The following is a 17,223-nucleotide window of genomic DNA, read 5'->3' as shown; positions in this document are numbered from 1 at the left end:
TTAAATAGGATACCTAAAGTATACTTCAGAACCACATCTTATTTTTAAGATTTCAACATCATATCTGAAAAATTTCTTTTAATAGGCCTTCCCATAAATATGTCCCAGCTATGACACTTGACATTAATTTTTCTTCTTACTACAATTCTCATATCTCACACCATAAAACTTGCAACCAAACAGCCAGGTTTTCTGGCACCCATAAAGCCAGTGTTTTTAGAATCAATCCTGTACATAAATTAAGTTTCTGGTGTTTAATGGATACATTTAGGTCCAGAAACTGATGTTAACACAGCAGTACAAAGTGAACTACAGACCAGCAATACTTAGGTAATTTTAAAGTTAGCTACATCACTGTAGACTGGCTTTCAAACACATATTTAGAAATCAGCATTTCTGACAACATTTTTAATACTTTTGCATATCCTTTTTATATCAGCTTCTGAAGCAAAATATTGGCAGGTAACATTATAATGTACCTTTCTTAATGTACTAGCAAACCAACAAAAGGCAGCAGGAAGCATCCGTTGCCCTGTAGTTAAATCAAAATCTTAAAATTAGTGCTGAAGGGGGAAAAATATAGTGGTTTTCAGTTTACCTTTTGCATTGTTTTTCTTGCAAAGCGCCACTATTTTTCTGTCTTCCACATTAGAAACACTTGGAGTGCTAGCATCTTCATGTCTAACCTTTAAAATAAATTTACTTAAGTTACTGTAATGCTATCAATGTTTTTCAAAATAAAGAAATGTATTCAGAAGTATTGTGAGCTAGGAAAGTTAAACTTCAATTACCTTAGGTACCTCAAATGGAACAACCTGACCGTTTTTCTTAAGTATGTCAGCAAGTAAGGTTAGTGTTCTCTCACGAGGAACAATGTTTTCTTCTTGAATTTTAGTCCAGACAGCTTCAGCCTTTTTCCAGTCACTGTTGTTCTCTGAAACAAGACCCAAATCTTCAGACAAATGCACATTTAGAGTACACAAACTTTCTGAAGTGATTACCAAAAAGGCTATCTTCGGAAATAATTTATCAGTTAATCATGTGCTTCTGCTTCATTTGATCATCAGCTTGAAAAGTTCTAAACTACTTTTAATATAGAGGACACCAGAAGATGCAAGCCAAACCCCCCCAAATGGATAGTATGAATTTTCAAACGCATGAGAAATCAACTCAAAAATATTCCAGAAGTGTTCCTCCTAGCTCATCAGTTCTAATAGCCTTGATTTTTAATTGTAAAAGCAATTTAAATTTCTACATTACCACAAAAAATTACTGTAAAAGATTAACACACTAAAAGGTACCACTTGAACATTCTGTTCTGAAATTCTTTAAATCCTCTGGTTATGCTGCTAATGAGAAAAACTTAATAAATTACTACCAAATTCACAGAGTAATTCAACTGTTTTCAACAAGCTATCAATACTGCTGTACAAACCCACAAACAAATAGGAAGCTGGACTTTGTGAAAGACAACAGTCAATTGCTATTTAATGACATACAGCAGGTACTTTCTTGGGTGAACTATTTTAAGTCATCAGAACAGCACTGAGTTCTGGTTGTAGGTCCTATTCACAGCTACCTAAGCCCAACATCCGTTTGTGGTAATCTGTTCTTTCCATGGTTTGATTCAGTCCCGGAAATAAAAAGATGCCTAGTGCAAGAAGGCAGACAGAAGGTGGATGCCTGTACAAACTGTTCACATGACAGTATCTCGGCTTTTAACAGCAGCAATTCAGCTCTTCTGCCACTGTTAAAGAACTTCTGCTGTACTATGGCTCAGGCTCCACTGGCTTAAGTCCTAATACAAGGGAAAGCTGGAGCAGCCACCTGGATGCACTTGGATGTTCTCTGGAATTGTTTAAAAGGTGTTGTTTCAAAGCAGTATATACATATTGCAATGCAATACAGAATCCTTACAGTACAATGTTGTCTTATTCCCCGGAGTAGCACATGTTTAGGAAAACACATGGATATGTAAGTGGGCTGGTTCAAGATCCAAGTCTACTCTCAACCAGGTTTTGGTATCACTGAAGCTTTTTAGAAGCCATAAACTGGGAGGCTAGTCAAATAAAATATAGTTTAAGGACGAAATTCTGCAGATAACATTTTAAAGTAGATTATTACAGCATTTAACAGAGAACATCTGAAAACTTCTCATTGTGCTTGTCCCTGGGCTTGACAGTTCTGTGGCCACATCGAGAGGACTGTGTCCAGTTTTGGGTTCCACAAAAATAAGGGAGATGCCAGGAACTGGAGCAAAATCAGCCATGAAAACAGACACAGGACCAAAGTGGATGGACTAGAAGTCAAAGGTGATGAGTTTTGGGCAGCCTAGAGAAAAGCAGGCTAACAGGGGATCTAATTGTTGTTTTCAATTATCTGACACAGAGGAGAACAAGTTAATCTCTCCTTGGAAGTGCGCAGTAATGGATGAAAAGTGGTGGTTAGAAGTTGCAGCAATGGAGTATCTCAGATCAAGCCCTGGAACAGGCTGCCCATGGAAGACTTCTGTCCTCAGAGGCACTAAAAAAATTTACTCGACAAGGTCATAATCTGTTCTAGCTTTGAAGCTGTCCTATCTCTGGGACAGGGCTAGGCCTAAAACTCCCGAGCCTCTCTCCAGCAGAAATTATTCTGTGGTTCTACAAAACCAAATGCATTGTTTTCAACATTTTTAATCACAGCTCAGACAAGATGGTAGATTTTTTTTTTTATATGCCTAAAAAGATATGGCTTAGGTGCACAATGACAACTCTCTACTGCATTCATGCACGGGCAGCTTCGACAGATAATCCAAAATGGTTGAAAGCAGGAACGCGCATGTTTTTCGTCTTTCATGGTGACAGAAACCCACCAACATTTTCCACTTCTTTGAATAGATGGAATTGGATTTGTCTTTTGAAAGAAGACTGAAGATTTTGTATGACAGAATTTGATAAACTGTATCTTCATAGATTCTCTTCCTAGCAGGCACACTGTCAGACTTAGTCACTGCCAGAGGTGAATGGGATGAATGAAGAAATGGGAAGGCTCCCTCCCTGTGAAGACAAGATTGCTTTTCAGGCCTGCCTGATTTCTGATGGTGAACCAGTATGTCCAAAGCCAGAATTGGGTAACACTACAGTTTGGTTTCAAAGCTTCCTGAGGGTGTTCAGGAAATGAAAACCAACAAAGTTTTCAAGGGGCCTCTGGTCATTTTTCATGTGGAAGTACTGATCTCTCCTGCCTGTGGCAAGTGCAGTGGGGAAGATGCTTCTTTCATTACTACAAGAAATGAAAAAAAGAGTGTTCCAATGGTATTTTGTTTAGTATTAAAACGTCACTAGATCTACTCAACCCAAAATACACATGGGGAAACAGCTTAAAATTACTTCAAGCTCAAATGCAAGTTTTTCTATGACCAAATAGATTGAGTCACTGTAATGGCTTATTAAAATCTATACACATTACCAAAGTACACAGCAATTCCTATAATACTTTATGTCCTAATTTCCTGTTTAGTACTCTACATCCATTTGTAACACAAAGTGTTTTTCCAAGACTTCAAAATAACTGGACCTGCAATTTCCAACACTTTTATTACATATAACACAGTACGATACAGCAAGTGACAAAATCAGCACAGACCGAAAAACACAAAGAGGAAATGCAAACTAAAATACACTAAGTCTGTAGCATAGAAATCAACTTTCAATTTTAAAATCTGTTCCACTCCTATAAAAGATACAAAAGTTAGGTTGTAGCTGGTGGAGAAATGGTATTTTTTAAAAACTACACCTTTTGGAACAAGATCCAATTACAGGAGAATCCAGATCTTTATCAGCTACGAAGGTGTAACAAATGAGCAGTTTTTCTTCTTTAAGCACATTAAAAACCGAAGCAGTAAATTTTCAAATTGGCATACAAGACCATAGCCTGGATTGGAAGACTCATTCTACATAAGTTCTATGTACACATTGAGGTTTGCAGGTAAAAAACCCCCACCTATACTTTCTGTCCTGCAAGATGCCTCAGAAAAACTATCCCAGCTAATGGCGCATTAGGGTAAAACTCCTCTCCAATTCAGGGTTACTTCCTATTTTCAGTCACAAAATAGACCAGATTACAACATAATAAACATCACAAGCTCGCTTACCACACAGCTGAAGCAGGTAGTAGTACATCTCATCTCTATCACATTCAAACAGATTCTGAGTTAATTCTATCAAATGTTCCAAAGTCTCCATCTTTAAAAAGAAAGAAGGAAGAACACAGTTACACCTCAGCCAAACAATTATTTTCCTATATATGTGCACTTACATGCTGTGTGCATTCAGCTAAAATAATATTTCTGTTTAAGTATACACCAGCATTTACACAGAGCATTAAGTTCACCTCATCAGCCTGTCAAACATCCTTTCACAAACATAAAAATCAAGGAATGAAATATTTCAAAACAATTTTCCTTAGAATATAGTGACAGTTACACAGAAAGCATCATACGAGCCGCATACCTCATTACTTGATATACACTTTTTTGCAAACCATTGCAACCTTCCAGAGTGTGCTCTCAAGCCAGGAGTCTGTAAAATATTTCCACAAGAAGCAGCACATTACTTCCCACAGAACATTCAAAGGAAAAGTAAACGTAATATATGCACTCTTAGTAAAAGCTCATAGCTTTTGTGTAGGTTTTTTGTGGCTTTTTGTTTAGGGTTTTTTTTTAAAATCTGAATGAGACTACAAGCTCACAAATAATTGAGTTAGGTCACATTTATAAGAGACTTAAAAACTGCAGTCGTTTTATTCAAGACATTTTGCTTTTTGTTTGAACAGTGCCAAGAAAGTTGATTCAAACTGCACTTCAGAGGAACTGAATTGTTAAATAATTTCTACCACCACAGTAATATTGTTATTACCCACAGTAATCATCTATATTACTCATGGCTGAGAATTACACCAAATGTTTCCAAACTGTCTTCACAATGAAATGCTCGTACTCAACAGCACTGCAATGTCTTAGCAACTAGAGAACCACACCTCTCAACCGCAACATCATCATTTGGTACCCTTTAGCAGCCAACACTATCCATTTTCTTACAACTATTAATATCTAAACTCAATAGTGTTTTCAGATATTGACTTCTCTTGCTACTGCTCAGTAAGAAAAATTACAGAGAAGTAACTGTGTGAAATGTAACACACTGCCAATGCAGATGCCAGGGATGCTCATTGTAGGGCAACTCCCACCCAGAACAGAGCAAAGGCTTACTCTCATGTGTGTGTACACAGAGGGACTGATGTGTAACAGTCAATATGACAGCCTTTCTGCTATTTCTGTTAATCATCAGGTTTGGTGAAATTTTGCTTATTCATTCCTTTGATGTTTTGAACAGTCCACAGCTCCACAACACACATTTTTCAAAAAGGTTTCAGTAGTTAGAAACTCTGTGTGGTACAGAGTGCCACACTGTGCCTTCTCAGCACCACAGACCATATCCAAAATACTTGGTCCTCCACTCTAAATGAATTCTTAAGTAAATGTAAGAAAACTGGTGTTAAAAGAAACAGGTGTGACAGTACTTCTGTCCAACACATCTAAAAAAGAAGCGATACAAACACCTGTGTATGAAGTATTCATCATTTTCACCTCCCGTAGAGCACTTGAATTTACTTTCTTTATATTCTCGTTTTAGCACAAGGAACATTGACATCAGTACAGCTCAGTGATTCCACAGAAATACTTGTTCATTGCTACAGAGAAGCCCGTTTTGACTCCTGAAGGCTTTTACCTGTTTAAACTTGAATCACAACTTCCAAAATTTAAACACCCCTTCACAGAAGCAGCAATATGAATAAAAGACGTGAGAAATATTGAGTCTCAGTTTTAAAACAGTGGAAGCAATTCACTGAAAAAGCCAATTCACTTTCTGTCTTTTTGAAACAGATAATTTTCCTCTTTCCGTGTTCTCCAAGCACCGAATTATTACCATTACATCTTTCTGAAATAATTCAGCATACACCAGAAATCCAGCATCCAATACTTCACTCAAAACCACTGAATTTGCTTAATATACAGGAAACAGTGTTCTGCAGAGTAAATAAATGTTAGGCCATACAATCCTACCAATCATCCAAATCACTTTATGCAATCATTGTAAGGTTTTTTAAAAACAGGATCATAACCTCACAGTTCTTCAATATGGAACATCTTTTCTGTGTATTTAACTGTACTATAAAAAGCCTCAAGTCAAAAAGGCTACAGAAAAATAGTGGCTTCTCAAGTATGCAGAAGTGGTCTATATAAACACAATTTTGCTTTCCAGGCACTTGCATTTTTCCAATTAGTATTTTTTCCCTACAGTTATTTTTCATGTTTATAGGTACCTGTTCAGTGCTTTTTTTCAGAGCTACCAAGCAGTTCCATGTAAAATATGCAGAAAACCAAGTCAAGAATTAACATCTTACACAACAGGCTCTTGAAAATGAAAAAGAAAAAAGTATGTTGCCTGCATTTGCAGTTAATCCTCTTTAGGACATGGTAAAATTCAAATGCTGAATTCACTTACAACTTCCAATATCATTGCTGATCCGAATGCCAATGAACTCAACAGCTTCAAACCTACAAACTTTTTATAGTAAATCCTCTCCTGTTCAGAAATGATTGATGCGTCTGTCACTACAAGGACAGCTGAGTTATACAACAGATATCCTTGTGTTTCATTTTGAAATTGAGAAGTGTTTTCACATACTGCAGGTCTCAATCATCAAAAGAACATCTAGGTCAGATTAACTAAATCTCCAGGGCTTGCCTGATAGTCCATATTTGTAGCTTATCCCTTACCATCTTAGGGAATTTTAAACATCGCATTTAGCAGGAAGCAGACTTTCTACAATACAGCAGACTAACATACAGAACAAAAAGATTCAACAACAACAACAATGTAAACACTTGTTATTCTAATTACTCTTTCAAATTCCCATTTACTATTTTGAACTTGCTTGTTTCAATGGACTGAAAACAATAATCTATTACTGAAATTTACTGTTTATTTTTTTAAAATGCCCAACAAAACATGAGAGTCACTGCTTTGAGAGTCGCAGGCAATTCATATGCACATAAAATAAATGTGTGTGTTTTATGGCTTTCACATTTTCTTGAAATAAAACACCTGGACTGCACAAAGCCAAAGGCTCATCTAGCTTGTTATCTTCTCCCAGATAGTGCCCACAGGAAAATATAGAGACAGAAACCCCAGCAATACTTCCCCCTTGCTGCTCTTTCACTCTCCAACGACTTGAGGTTCAGTAGATTACATTGTTTCTAGCAAGCAATTTCTCTTCCACGAGCTTTTCTGGTCACCCCAGAACCACCTAAGATCATTCATAAGGTGTCTTGGCAAGAGGCTGTAAACTGCCTTCTGCAGAAAATTACCATAATACTATCATTTTCTGTTTGCTTTCAGCCTAACTTATACTAGCTTCCTTGAAGCCCATAGATTTTGTATTGGAAGACAATGCACAATTTGATCTCTTTATCCTCTACATTTCATATTAATTTCAGGAGTGGTATATATAATTATTCCCTGTTTCATTGTTTCTTCTGCAGACTAAGCAGAACTTAACTACTTAGTCATATATCCTACAGAAAGCATTCCATACTTTTTATCACATTTGTTACTGCTATCTTACTGAGGCTTGACATATAACCCTACACTAATTTATTCAATGATTTTATAACTTCAGAAAGGAAAACAAACTAGAAGGTTAAAAAAATATGACACTGCACTTCCACAAGCTACTACTGGGCACTGGCTGGCACAAAATTGTTACATGTTCGGGAACACTTATTGTGGCCTTCCACGGTGTAACTTCAGAATGAACAGCATCACCACTCTAACCATTCAAATTTAACTCTGCCATCTAAGTGGTTTATGTTTTCTTCTAAATCCTTACATTTTCTTCCTGACGTTCAATTTTTTGTTAGGGAAATGGTTCTACTATAATCAACCAATCCAATCACACCAGAAAGAAACAACCAAATTTTTCCAAGCACCCTCAATTCTGCGTTTTCTGATGCTACTTTTGGACCAGTAGGTCCATTCATTCCTCTCTCCACAGAGGAAAACAGCCAGTAATAGTAAGAGACAGCTAATGTTGCTAAAAGAAGAAGAACACTTCATGATGAGTTACATCAACAGCCATAACAGACTTATGTTACCAGTACCAGAACCAGTTACTGAGATTTAGATGCCAAAGCAATGTCTTGCAAGAAAATGCTCTACTTCCCCAAACAGACAGCCTTGAACAGACAGCTATAAGAACTGATGTGTGTCATTTCTAACAGCACTCCCTAACATAAGCGTCGGTGAAAACAGAACAGTTGATGGGAAGTTCTTAATTTAAAGGCAGATTTTTCCCTGATTCCACAAAAATGTCTATGAAAATCTCAACTTCCATGCAGCTTCAATGAAGCCTGGGATGGTTTAGCATGGCAGCTTACTTGAAGAAAGTTTTTTGCAACATAAACACTGTATGCTACGCTTACATCTTCCCCTGTCTTACTACTCCTGGCAGACATCCTCACTTCTACCAAGCAGTAGGTGTGCTGCCTATTCAGAAAATTAAAAAGACTCTGGCGGTTTGGGACCTTATGTAGCCATCTCTGTGTAGCTGGTAGATGAGACTGTTTAAATTATCTTCCACTTCTGTTACATATTTACCTTTTACTAAATACTCCATCCTCAAATAGCAATGCATTAGTTTTAAAACAAATACGGATTAAAACATTTGCATTAATATTTTTTTAAAGCAATCTTAAATCCATGTTCCTATGTATGAACAAGTATACCACTTCGCTGTATTCCTTAGATTACAATCTTTATAACACAATCCAAGTGAAGTAATGCAGTGGGATAGGGATATACAGAAAATACAGAATTCTCTTGATTATTAGGTCTGAACACAAGAGTCCAGAAGTTCATAAAAGATACAGCTTTAAAGACTGAGGGATCTAAAACTAATCAGTGCATCATGAAGCACCTTTCCTGTTGCAATCCTATCAGGTATTTAACAAAACACATTATTTCCCTTTAGCTCAGCTTTTCTTGAAGCCATTGTACTACCAGGATAACACAACTGTATACTTTCTCTACAAGTTCATTTTCCACCCAAAATGAAGTTTAGCTCTTGTGGATTTCAAAAATGGTGTATTTGGTGATTGCACAGAAATATATCCTCATTCAATATATTCTTTCTTAAAAAAGTAAACTGTACAAACTTCTCAGAACTAAGATGGGACTTCTCTAAAAAAACCCAACCTCAACCTGAGTAATTGTTCTTATTATTTGTAAGCATTATTATTATTATTTGTAAGCATTATTATTATTTGTAATCATTGCCTAGAAATAAGTATGACTAAACACAACCCAAGACCCATAATATTGATTTCTTTAATGAAAGACTCATCTGAAACATCTGGACACTTGTACAACTTTTTGGGGCAAAGGATAAATGTATGGAAGCACGAATACAATAAAATCTGTACCTTCCACATGACTGCTTTTCATGTTTGATAATGAGGGCAAGTACTCTAATGCAGCACCAAAGTTCTGAAAATTAGGAGTTGCCCCACAGCAAATGATGCCTTCAAAACCTACTCATAGCGCATTTGATATTTTATTTGTGCTGATATTTAACAAAAGACAAACGGACACACGTTTATCCTCCCTAACTCTTCTGTTGGAAGTTATTACTATTCAAGCTCATGCTCTCCTTTTTGCATATCCTACAATTACCCAAGGTAGCAACTATTTTAATTTTTACCTAAAAAGCAGTAGTGCATAGTAGGAAAATGAAGAGCTTATAGTCTCCACTGAGAAAATTTTTGCCATTAAGGTGGCTTTTTTCCCCACAAAGTCTGTATTTGCCTCTTCAAACAGAAATCTATGTTACTTTATGTTAGGCAGATAATGAGAAAAATGTAAGGAAACACGATTATTTTCCAAAATACCAATAGAAAAATAAGAAATAGTTCTACAACTTCAGTATTACTCATAACCGAGACTGATGTAAATTTAAGAGCTATCAGAATATACCACACATACTGGTAACATTTCAAAAAGAGAAATTATGCAGTAAAGCAGTATTATTTAAAAAAACCCAAACATTTGTAAGAGAACTTCACAACAATAATCAAGTCAGAAGGAAAGGTGACATCAAAAACCCCGCTCAATACAAAATCCTCAATGACGTTTGAGACTCAGAGAAAAAATTTGCTCTTTGCATTAGAACGTGCTTTTATTATGTATGATGAATGAAAACTACCCAACAGTATAAAACCCAGAGGTATCTTCACTCTAGTAAAAAAATCCCTAGAGCTAAGAAAGGATGCACAGCTCCTACCATAATCCCACATTCCAAACACTTTAGCCACTGCTTTTCTGGAAGGAATTTGTTCAGCAGTCGTGTCCTTTACCAAATCTATTTATTTGAAACAGTCATTTCCTTTCTTTTAAGAAAACAGTGTTTAAGAACTTCCAAATAACGAGCACTGAACTAGTAAGCACTTACTTTTTTGTTAACCCACATACAAACATGCATGTATGCATCAACACAAAATCCAACTTCACTAATAGCTGTATCAAAGTCCAGTTTCATAAGGAGAAGTAATGCTTTTATTAGACTAATAGGACTCAATAGAAAGAAAAAAAATAATCTTTCCTTGTAATTATAGGGCTTGCATGCCTAAAAGCTCTTCATCCTTTCCCCTCTCTCTCAGTTGTATACAGTTACTCTAATAAAAGCTATTACACCCCCTACAAACTACAGTCTCAGACCACCGTTATTCTAACACAATTTGCATTCAACATTCACAAAAACTGAAATTTTGTTCTAATAAAAATTCATTCTTCTTTTAACAGGGCAAAAAAATATCTTTATAGGTTAATTCAAACACTAAATATAGCCACCATTAAATTACACATTTAAAAACCATAAATCCTACTGTCAGAAATCAAGAAATCATCTTCTAATAGTTTATCTCCAGCATAAAATCAGCAAGACTCAATTTCATGATGTAGACTCTTAAAAAAGCAATCTGGATGAAAGAAGGTTGTAATCTCTCAATATCAAGTAGAAATGTTCTCATTGTTTTTATGGTAGATTAAATCCAATGGCAACTGGTATCTTGAGGTCTGCTGACAGTGGATGTCACAATTCTTTGCTTAAATCTATTTACCTCCAGAATTAACTTGACATCTGTTGATAGATATATTCCTGCACAGTAAACTCACCCAAAACAGTTCTTTTGTCAGGTCTTGAATTTCAGCAGCAAATGCCTTGTCTTGCATTTATTCACACTGGAACGCAGTTCATTAAAGCATTCCACAACCATTTGCCCCTCAATTCTTCACCTAAGTGTCTTGAAATGTGTGAGACATGGTACGATATATTTAACTATTAAATATAAATGGTGCATTTAGTACAAGGGCAGGATGAGTAAAGTATCACACTTCATTGAGATCTAGATAGGAGGATTCTGAAGCCATGTGCTACGTGTTGCCATTGTGAGGGGAAGTTCCTCTTATGATGGCAAACATGTACAGATTGGTCTTGTACTAAAAAAAATTGCCATACAGTTCTGAGAGCTTCCCTATAACCCAAATAACATAAATCCTTCATTTCCACTAAAACTACAAGCAGAAGAGAAACAAGAAGTTTTACTCTTTCATTGAGGGAGCAATTTTAACTTAATAGCTAATGTGAATTGATCTAGAAAGATTTTCAGAAGTATCTGTCGAACTGCAAAGTGAAGTTGAACATCTCTAGCAACTCCTACCTGCTATCAGAGGAGTCCATAAACTAATTAAAAGTTCCAGTGACCTGATATCTTTTTTAACATGGTGCTTGTTTTGGTTGGTCCATTGTATTTGTTTTACAGAAGCATATTTCTGTCCAATGAAATATAGTTTAAGGTGTAATGATTTTATCAATACAATGCAGAAATGGATTTAGCACCCTTTTAAAACCTCGCATTCTTTAGCCATAGGTGAAAAGTGTTCATTTCTATGTCATTAAAATATGGTTTAGACTTGCTAAGCAAATTTATAGGTCTTGCTTGAACCACTGCTGCAGAACTTGCTATGGTACTTAATGACCAATGTCTTGCAACTTTACCAGAAAGAGCCAAGTTTGGCCATGAGCTTCATTACACATAGATTCATAGAGTATTTTGATAATTATATTCAGCATGAGTAATAAATTAACAAAAAAGGGCAAGTCTAAAAATACCCAACCATCATGTAGGCAAAACAGGTGCTAGTACAAGATCCCAGTGCAGAATTCCGAGATAATCAAATAATTGAATGAAATAACCACAAAAACTAGATTCTAACTGCTTTAGGTAGTGAAAGCTTTAAACCTCCATGCATCATGCAAACAACATAGCAGAACAGTAGGTGAACAAGGAAGGAAGTAGTTTCCTCCAAGGTGGAGTAACATTCTCTCTTTCATTCTCACTCTCCTGGATGACCTTCCCATCCATCCAGATCTCAACCATCAGCTTAAACAGGTTAATAAAGTGGCAGTCAATAACTGAGTAGATACAAGGGAATTCCAACTGTCCAGTTCTAGCAACAACTAAGCAGCTGTGTCTTGGAGGGATTTGGGAAATTAGGCCCTCCAAAGTTCTCTTACCATTTATATACCAGGGTTAAAAGAACATTAGGTCAAGCAACTGTTCCACACTCTCTGATCTACTACCTGGAGCTCCAGAGCAACACATATTAAAAATTATATAAGAATTCTCTTCGGGAGAAAATTTTATCAGATATCTTCAAAACGAGACAGCATTTCAGAAGAGAGGTAAAGAATTTATTTTTTTTTTCTAGGTGCTTTTTTCCTGTAATCCTATGTATTGAAAATTCACAACCCTTTCTTTCAGCCTACATTAATTTTAACATAGTTTAATTTAGTTAAAGTAAAAATGTATTGACTTGAAAAAAAATTAAGTAAGGAAAAAATCCTAAAGTAAGAAGAGCTACGCCACTCCAAAGGAAAGCAAGCTAATATGTGACCTTATGGTAAAGGGCAAGATGAGAGATGTGCCAACATGGTTTTAACATGATCAGCTTTGAAGAACTCCAGACAAAAGCTAACTTATGTGTTGAGGTGGAATTAGGAAATCGAAGGCTAAATCATGTTTTGATGTAGAACCTGTTTCTAGTGGAAAGCAAGAGAGCATCTACCAGCACATCCATCTATCAACATAATTTCAAAGGCTCATGGATCAACAGACACAGCTAGAAGAAAACAAACTTGTACTTCACAGAGCAGCCAGGGGTACCTCATTTGGAGGTACTGCCTCAGAGAAGTTCTCTTCTCTAGCTACCCGTCGCAAAACAAAGAACAGACTTCCAGAAGTTTAACAAAGCAGTCTACCAACATTGCAAACTGCTACCTTATCACACTCCACAAAGCCTCACAACTTAGCTGTATTCCCCCCTGCCCCGTCTTCTCAATCACAGATTCTCCTCCACTTCGCATCACTTCAAAATGACACTTGCACCAACAGACTACAACACACTTTAGTTTACTTGTTCCACTATTGGTTAGGAGCATTCTTTGCCTCATGCCCTTTCTATTCAACTTTGTTCTTTTATACTATCATTCTCTGCTTAGGCTTTCTGTCCTTCCAACAAGCTGCCCAGCCCCAGAGCTTTCAGCTTTTGTGCTATGATTATATGCAACACAAGCTTTTATATATGCATGCACAACACAGTTGTAACCAGATAATGCATATACACAACTCTGACCTAATTTTTTTCTCATCTCACCCAAATCTTATCCTTCTTCTTTCCACATTAATGTCACCCATTAAGAGTTATTTCCTATTCCTGGGGCTTTGAGTTGCAAGTTTTTCAAAGCCGCACTTGTCACAGTTTCACTTAAGAATCTAAGGTAACTCTGATGCATAAAAATAGCAAGAGCAAGCAGAAGCAGTGGTCTTCAATATGTAACTATTTAAACCCCCATGTCCTCCATGGTCTTCATTTCCTTAGCTCCTAGGGATTTTTTTCCTCAGCTTCATAACTACCCTTTTAGATATTTGTTATTAACTGTATGGATACTACTGAAACAAATGAGATCACTAAAATCAATTGACCACCACAATCAGCTATACATGCCGAAAGTTAATCTATATCTAATACACAACACAGCATCTAAAACAGAGAAAGCAGTACCAGCTGATCATCTTTACTGAATATTATTTCATAGAAAGGAAAATAGAAAAACAAATCTGAGGCAGCCAATCCCAAGTAATTTAGTCACAAAGAACAGTAGAGAAAAAGATATACATTCAGCTTTGTTCTCCGTCTTCCACATTATACTCATTAAGACTTCAACTTCCCAACAAACAAAAGAAGCAAACAGTAACTTGTTCACGGTTTAAACCAATAAAAGCTATTTTCTTCTTCAGCAAAATAGCAATTTTAAGTTGCATATTCACTGACAGTGTAAAAAATGTATTTGAAAATACTTAATATTATTATATAATAAAAGCATACTTACGATATAACACACCATATTGCCATTGATTTTATGCCAATTTATCCACTGGTATAATACATGCCTATTATTCCTGGTTAAACTTGAACACTCTTAAAGATTCCAAATTTAAAACCTCTTTTTCTCAACAGCACATCCAAAGCTGTTAATTCATACTTCACAGAAGTTGAGCAAGAACAAGAAAACCTACTCTAAGTAGCATAAAAAGCCAGAAAAACTTCCTTTTAGTCTCTATATATGCCAGGACTTCAGATTTAGGCCTGTCTTGTTTGTGGTTGCTAATAATTTATGATCAATCACCAATACTGCATATCTACAGAGATAATTTGGCACCTATTAAGGAAGCAGAGTCTCAAAGTCGTAGCAATTTGATAATCTGCTTCCACTCATGACTGCTGAACTGCAGCCACCAATACAATGAGAAATTAAATGCCAGTATGAAAGAAACAGCTGCTAAATCACACCAAGTATCAGTTTTATTCATTTAGTTTTATTTCAAATTCTCATGTTTCTTCCTTTTACTTCCTATATGCTCTATGGCGCTTTGGGCAACCTGGTCTAGTGAAGGGTTGGAACTAGATAATCTTTGAGGTCCCTGCCAATCCAAAGCATTCTATGATTCTAATTATTAAAAACCTCAGTGTCACCTTCTGTCAGATACTAATATTTCTATTCTTCTATATTAGAAGACTATGATCTCAAAAAAACCTTCCAAGAACTAAAATAGTGTTTCAATGTTGTGCTTAGCAATTTCCACATGCCACGCAGCACGACACTATTGTTCCACCAGAGACAAACAAGCAGATCTTCAGTTAGGATTTTTTTAAATGCAAGGTTTCTACTCAGTAAGTCAAGCAGAGGTAACTGGTATTTCAAATATTCTAGGGGAAATTGAGGTGGACACTGTGTGTGTGAGAAGTATTTCGTGCTAACCCAAAACTAGGTTATGGAGTAATGTATGTACATAACAAAAACAATGAGAACAAAGTACTACTACTTATGCAAGATGCCTTCTCCCACCCACTAAACAGAAAACTTATGCAGCATTTTAAAAACATACAACTGTGTTAAGAAGAAAAATAATCACAATCTGGGCAGAGTGTGCAGCTGCCCCTTTGACTTATCAATTTCAGTAAGCACAATTTCAATCAAGTCTAGATAAAATATACTAATCCTAAATAGACCAAGTTTGTCACCTACCACTTCCTATAAGCTGCTTACTATCCTGAAAAAGAGAGAGAGAGAGAAGAAATGCTAAATTAAATGCCAAACAGTAGCAGACAGCGCTTGTTTGGCTGATTAACTTGTAGACAAGCATTACAAATAAATCTGAGCATGGTCTGCAGCAAATTAAATTCCAGTGCTTTTAAGAACAAAGAATTCCTTCGGAAAGAGGATTAGCAACTTTACACCCAGGAATGCCAGTTTAATTTAATTGTTCCACAATCCGATATTTAATATGCAAATATCATTTTGATATATAACAGTGAATTTGAAAAAGTGAGGAAACAATTTCAATATATGACAAGACTGTCTCTCTTCTGCACTGTAATTATACAAAATAAAGCTGGTCGAGGAGGTTTTTTTATTATTGGGATTGAATTCTATTAACATGAAACAGAACAAGTCTAATTAAAGGTTAAAAACTTTAAATGTTTCTAATTAAGAGTCTAAATAGCTGCACGATTAGAGTACTATAGTTAAAATCCCACCTCAATGACCTTCCTGGCCTCTTTGTATTTTCCTGTTTGCAAGAAGGCGAAGAAGAGATCATAAAGAGCCATCATGTCACCATATTCTCTGCTTATAAAATCTGAAACTAGAGAGAGAAAAACAACTTCATTAATTTGCTAAATATATTAAAGCATGTTAATACATATATCTGATATTTTTAATACTAATATTTTCCAAGCATCACAAAACTCCAAGAATGAGCTATAAAAAAATACACTTTGAAACATATGGAATGATTACAACACACCACACCATGTGTTCTAGGTTTGTGGTTGAACGTATTTAAAATGTTTTTATGTTTATCTGCACTGCATTTGGAATTATGTTTAACAAACTAGACCATGTATCAGCACTCTCTATTTGTGGAGTGTGTGGAGATCCCCTTTCTTAACTGCACAACTATTTGAAAAACAGATGAGTTTTACTACTATGTTGTGTTAATATTGTTTCTTAATATATATATATAGGTGTGCATGCATATATCAATACACAAATCCATGTAGCTAAAGAGTATTAGGACTTTGAGAGCTTGATGCTGCGTTATCCCGACATTAGTTCTTCTACATTAGTTTTAAATGCCAACTTTCAATCTGAAGAATGTAGGCATCATTTAAACACTTTAAAGTTACACATATAAGCACTTTTTTTTTTGTTTCTCTCAGTTGAAAGAAATGATATATAAATAACAGAAGAAAAAACTTCCAGAAGCACTCCATATAACCAGACAGCATTTGACTGCACACAACTAACCCTTCTGCAGAAGATCAGCGTCTCCTTTTTCTACCAGTTTACAGTAGAGGTTATGCAGCTGAAGAATTTTACCATACTTCTTATAACAGTTCATTAAGGCTTCCAGAGCTGCAGGCATGTCATCCCTTGTGCAATGAAACAAAACAAGAATAAAACCAATCAAATGAAGGGGCAGTACACAACCCAGTCTTG

General features: G+C 35.9%; 1 protein-coding gene across 2 annotated transcripts in view; it reads right to left on the bottom strand.

The window, feature by feature from the left end:
* The window catches only part of LRPPRC (leucine rich pentatricopeptide repeat containing), a gene marked incomplete at its 5' end in the record, with an annotated part of 87,582 nt that overhangs the window by 19,469 nt on the left and 50,890 nt on the right, over window positions 1-17,223 (bottom strand). For both annotated transcript variants that reach the window (XM_084261509.1, XM_084261510.1), the window contains 6 exons: window positions 599-686; window positions 792-934; window positions 4,136-4,226; window positions 4,494-4,562; window positions 16,260-16,366; window positions 17,032-17,156. In XM_084261509.1, the coding sequence (XP_084117635.1) occupies window positions 599-686; window positions 792-934; window positions 4,136-4,226; window positions 4,494-4,562; window positions 16,260-16,366; window positions 17,032-17,156 (623 nt within the window). The remainder of the gene's footprint in view (window positions 1-598; window positions 687-791; window positions 935-4,135; window positions 4,227-4,493; window positions 4,563-16,259; window positions 16,367-17,031; window positions 17,157-17,223) is intronic.

Source organism: Gallinula chloropus (genome assembly GCF_964237585.1).
Source record: "Gallinula chloropus genome assembly, chromosome: 3".
Lineage (NCBI taxonomy): Eukaryota > Metazoa > Chordata > Aves > Gruiformes > Rallidae > Gallinula > Gallinula chloropus.
Note: the sequence above shows the minus strand (reverse complement) of the source record. Positions and strands in the feature narration are given on the sequence as shown.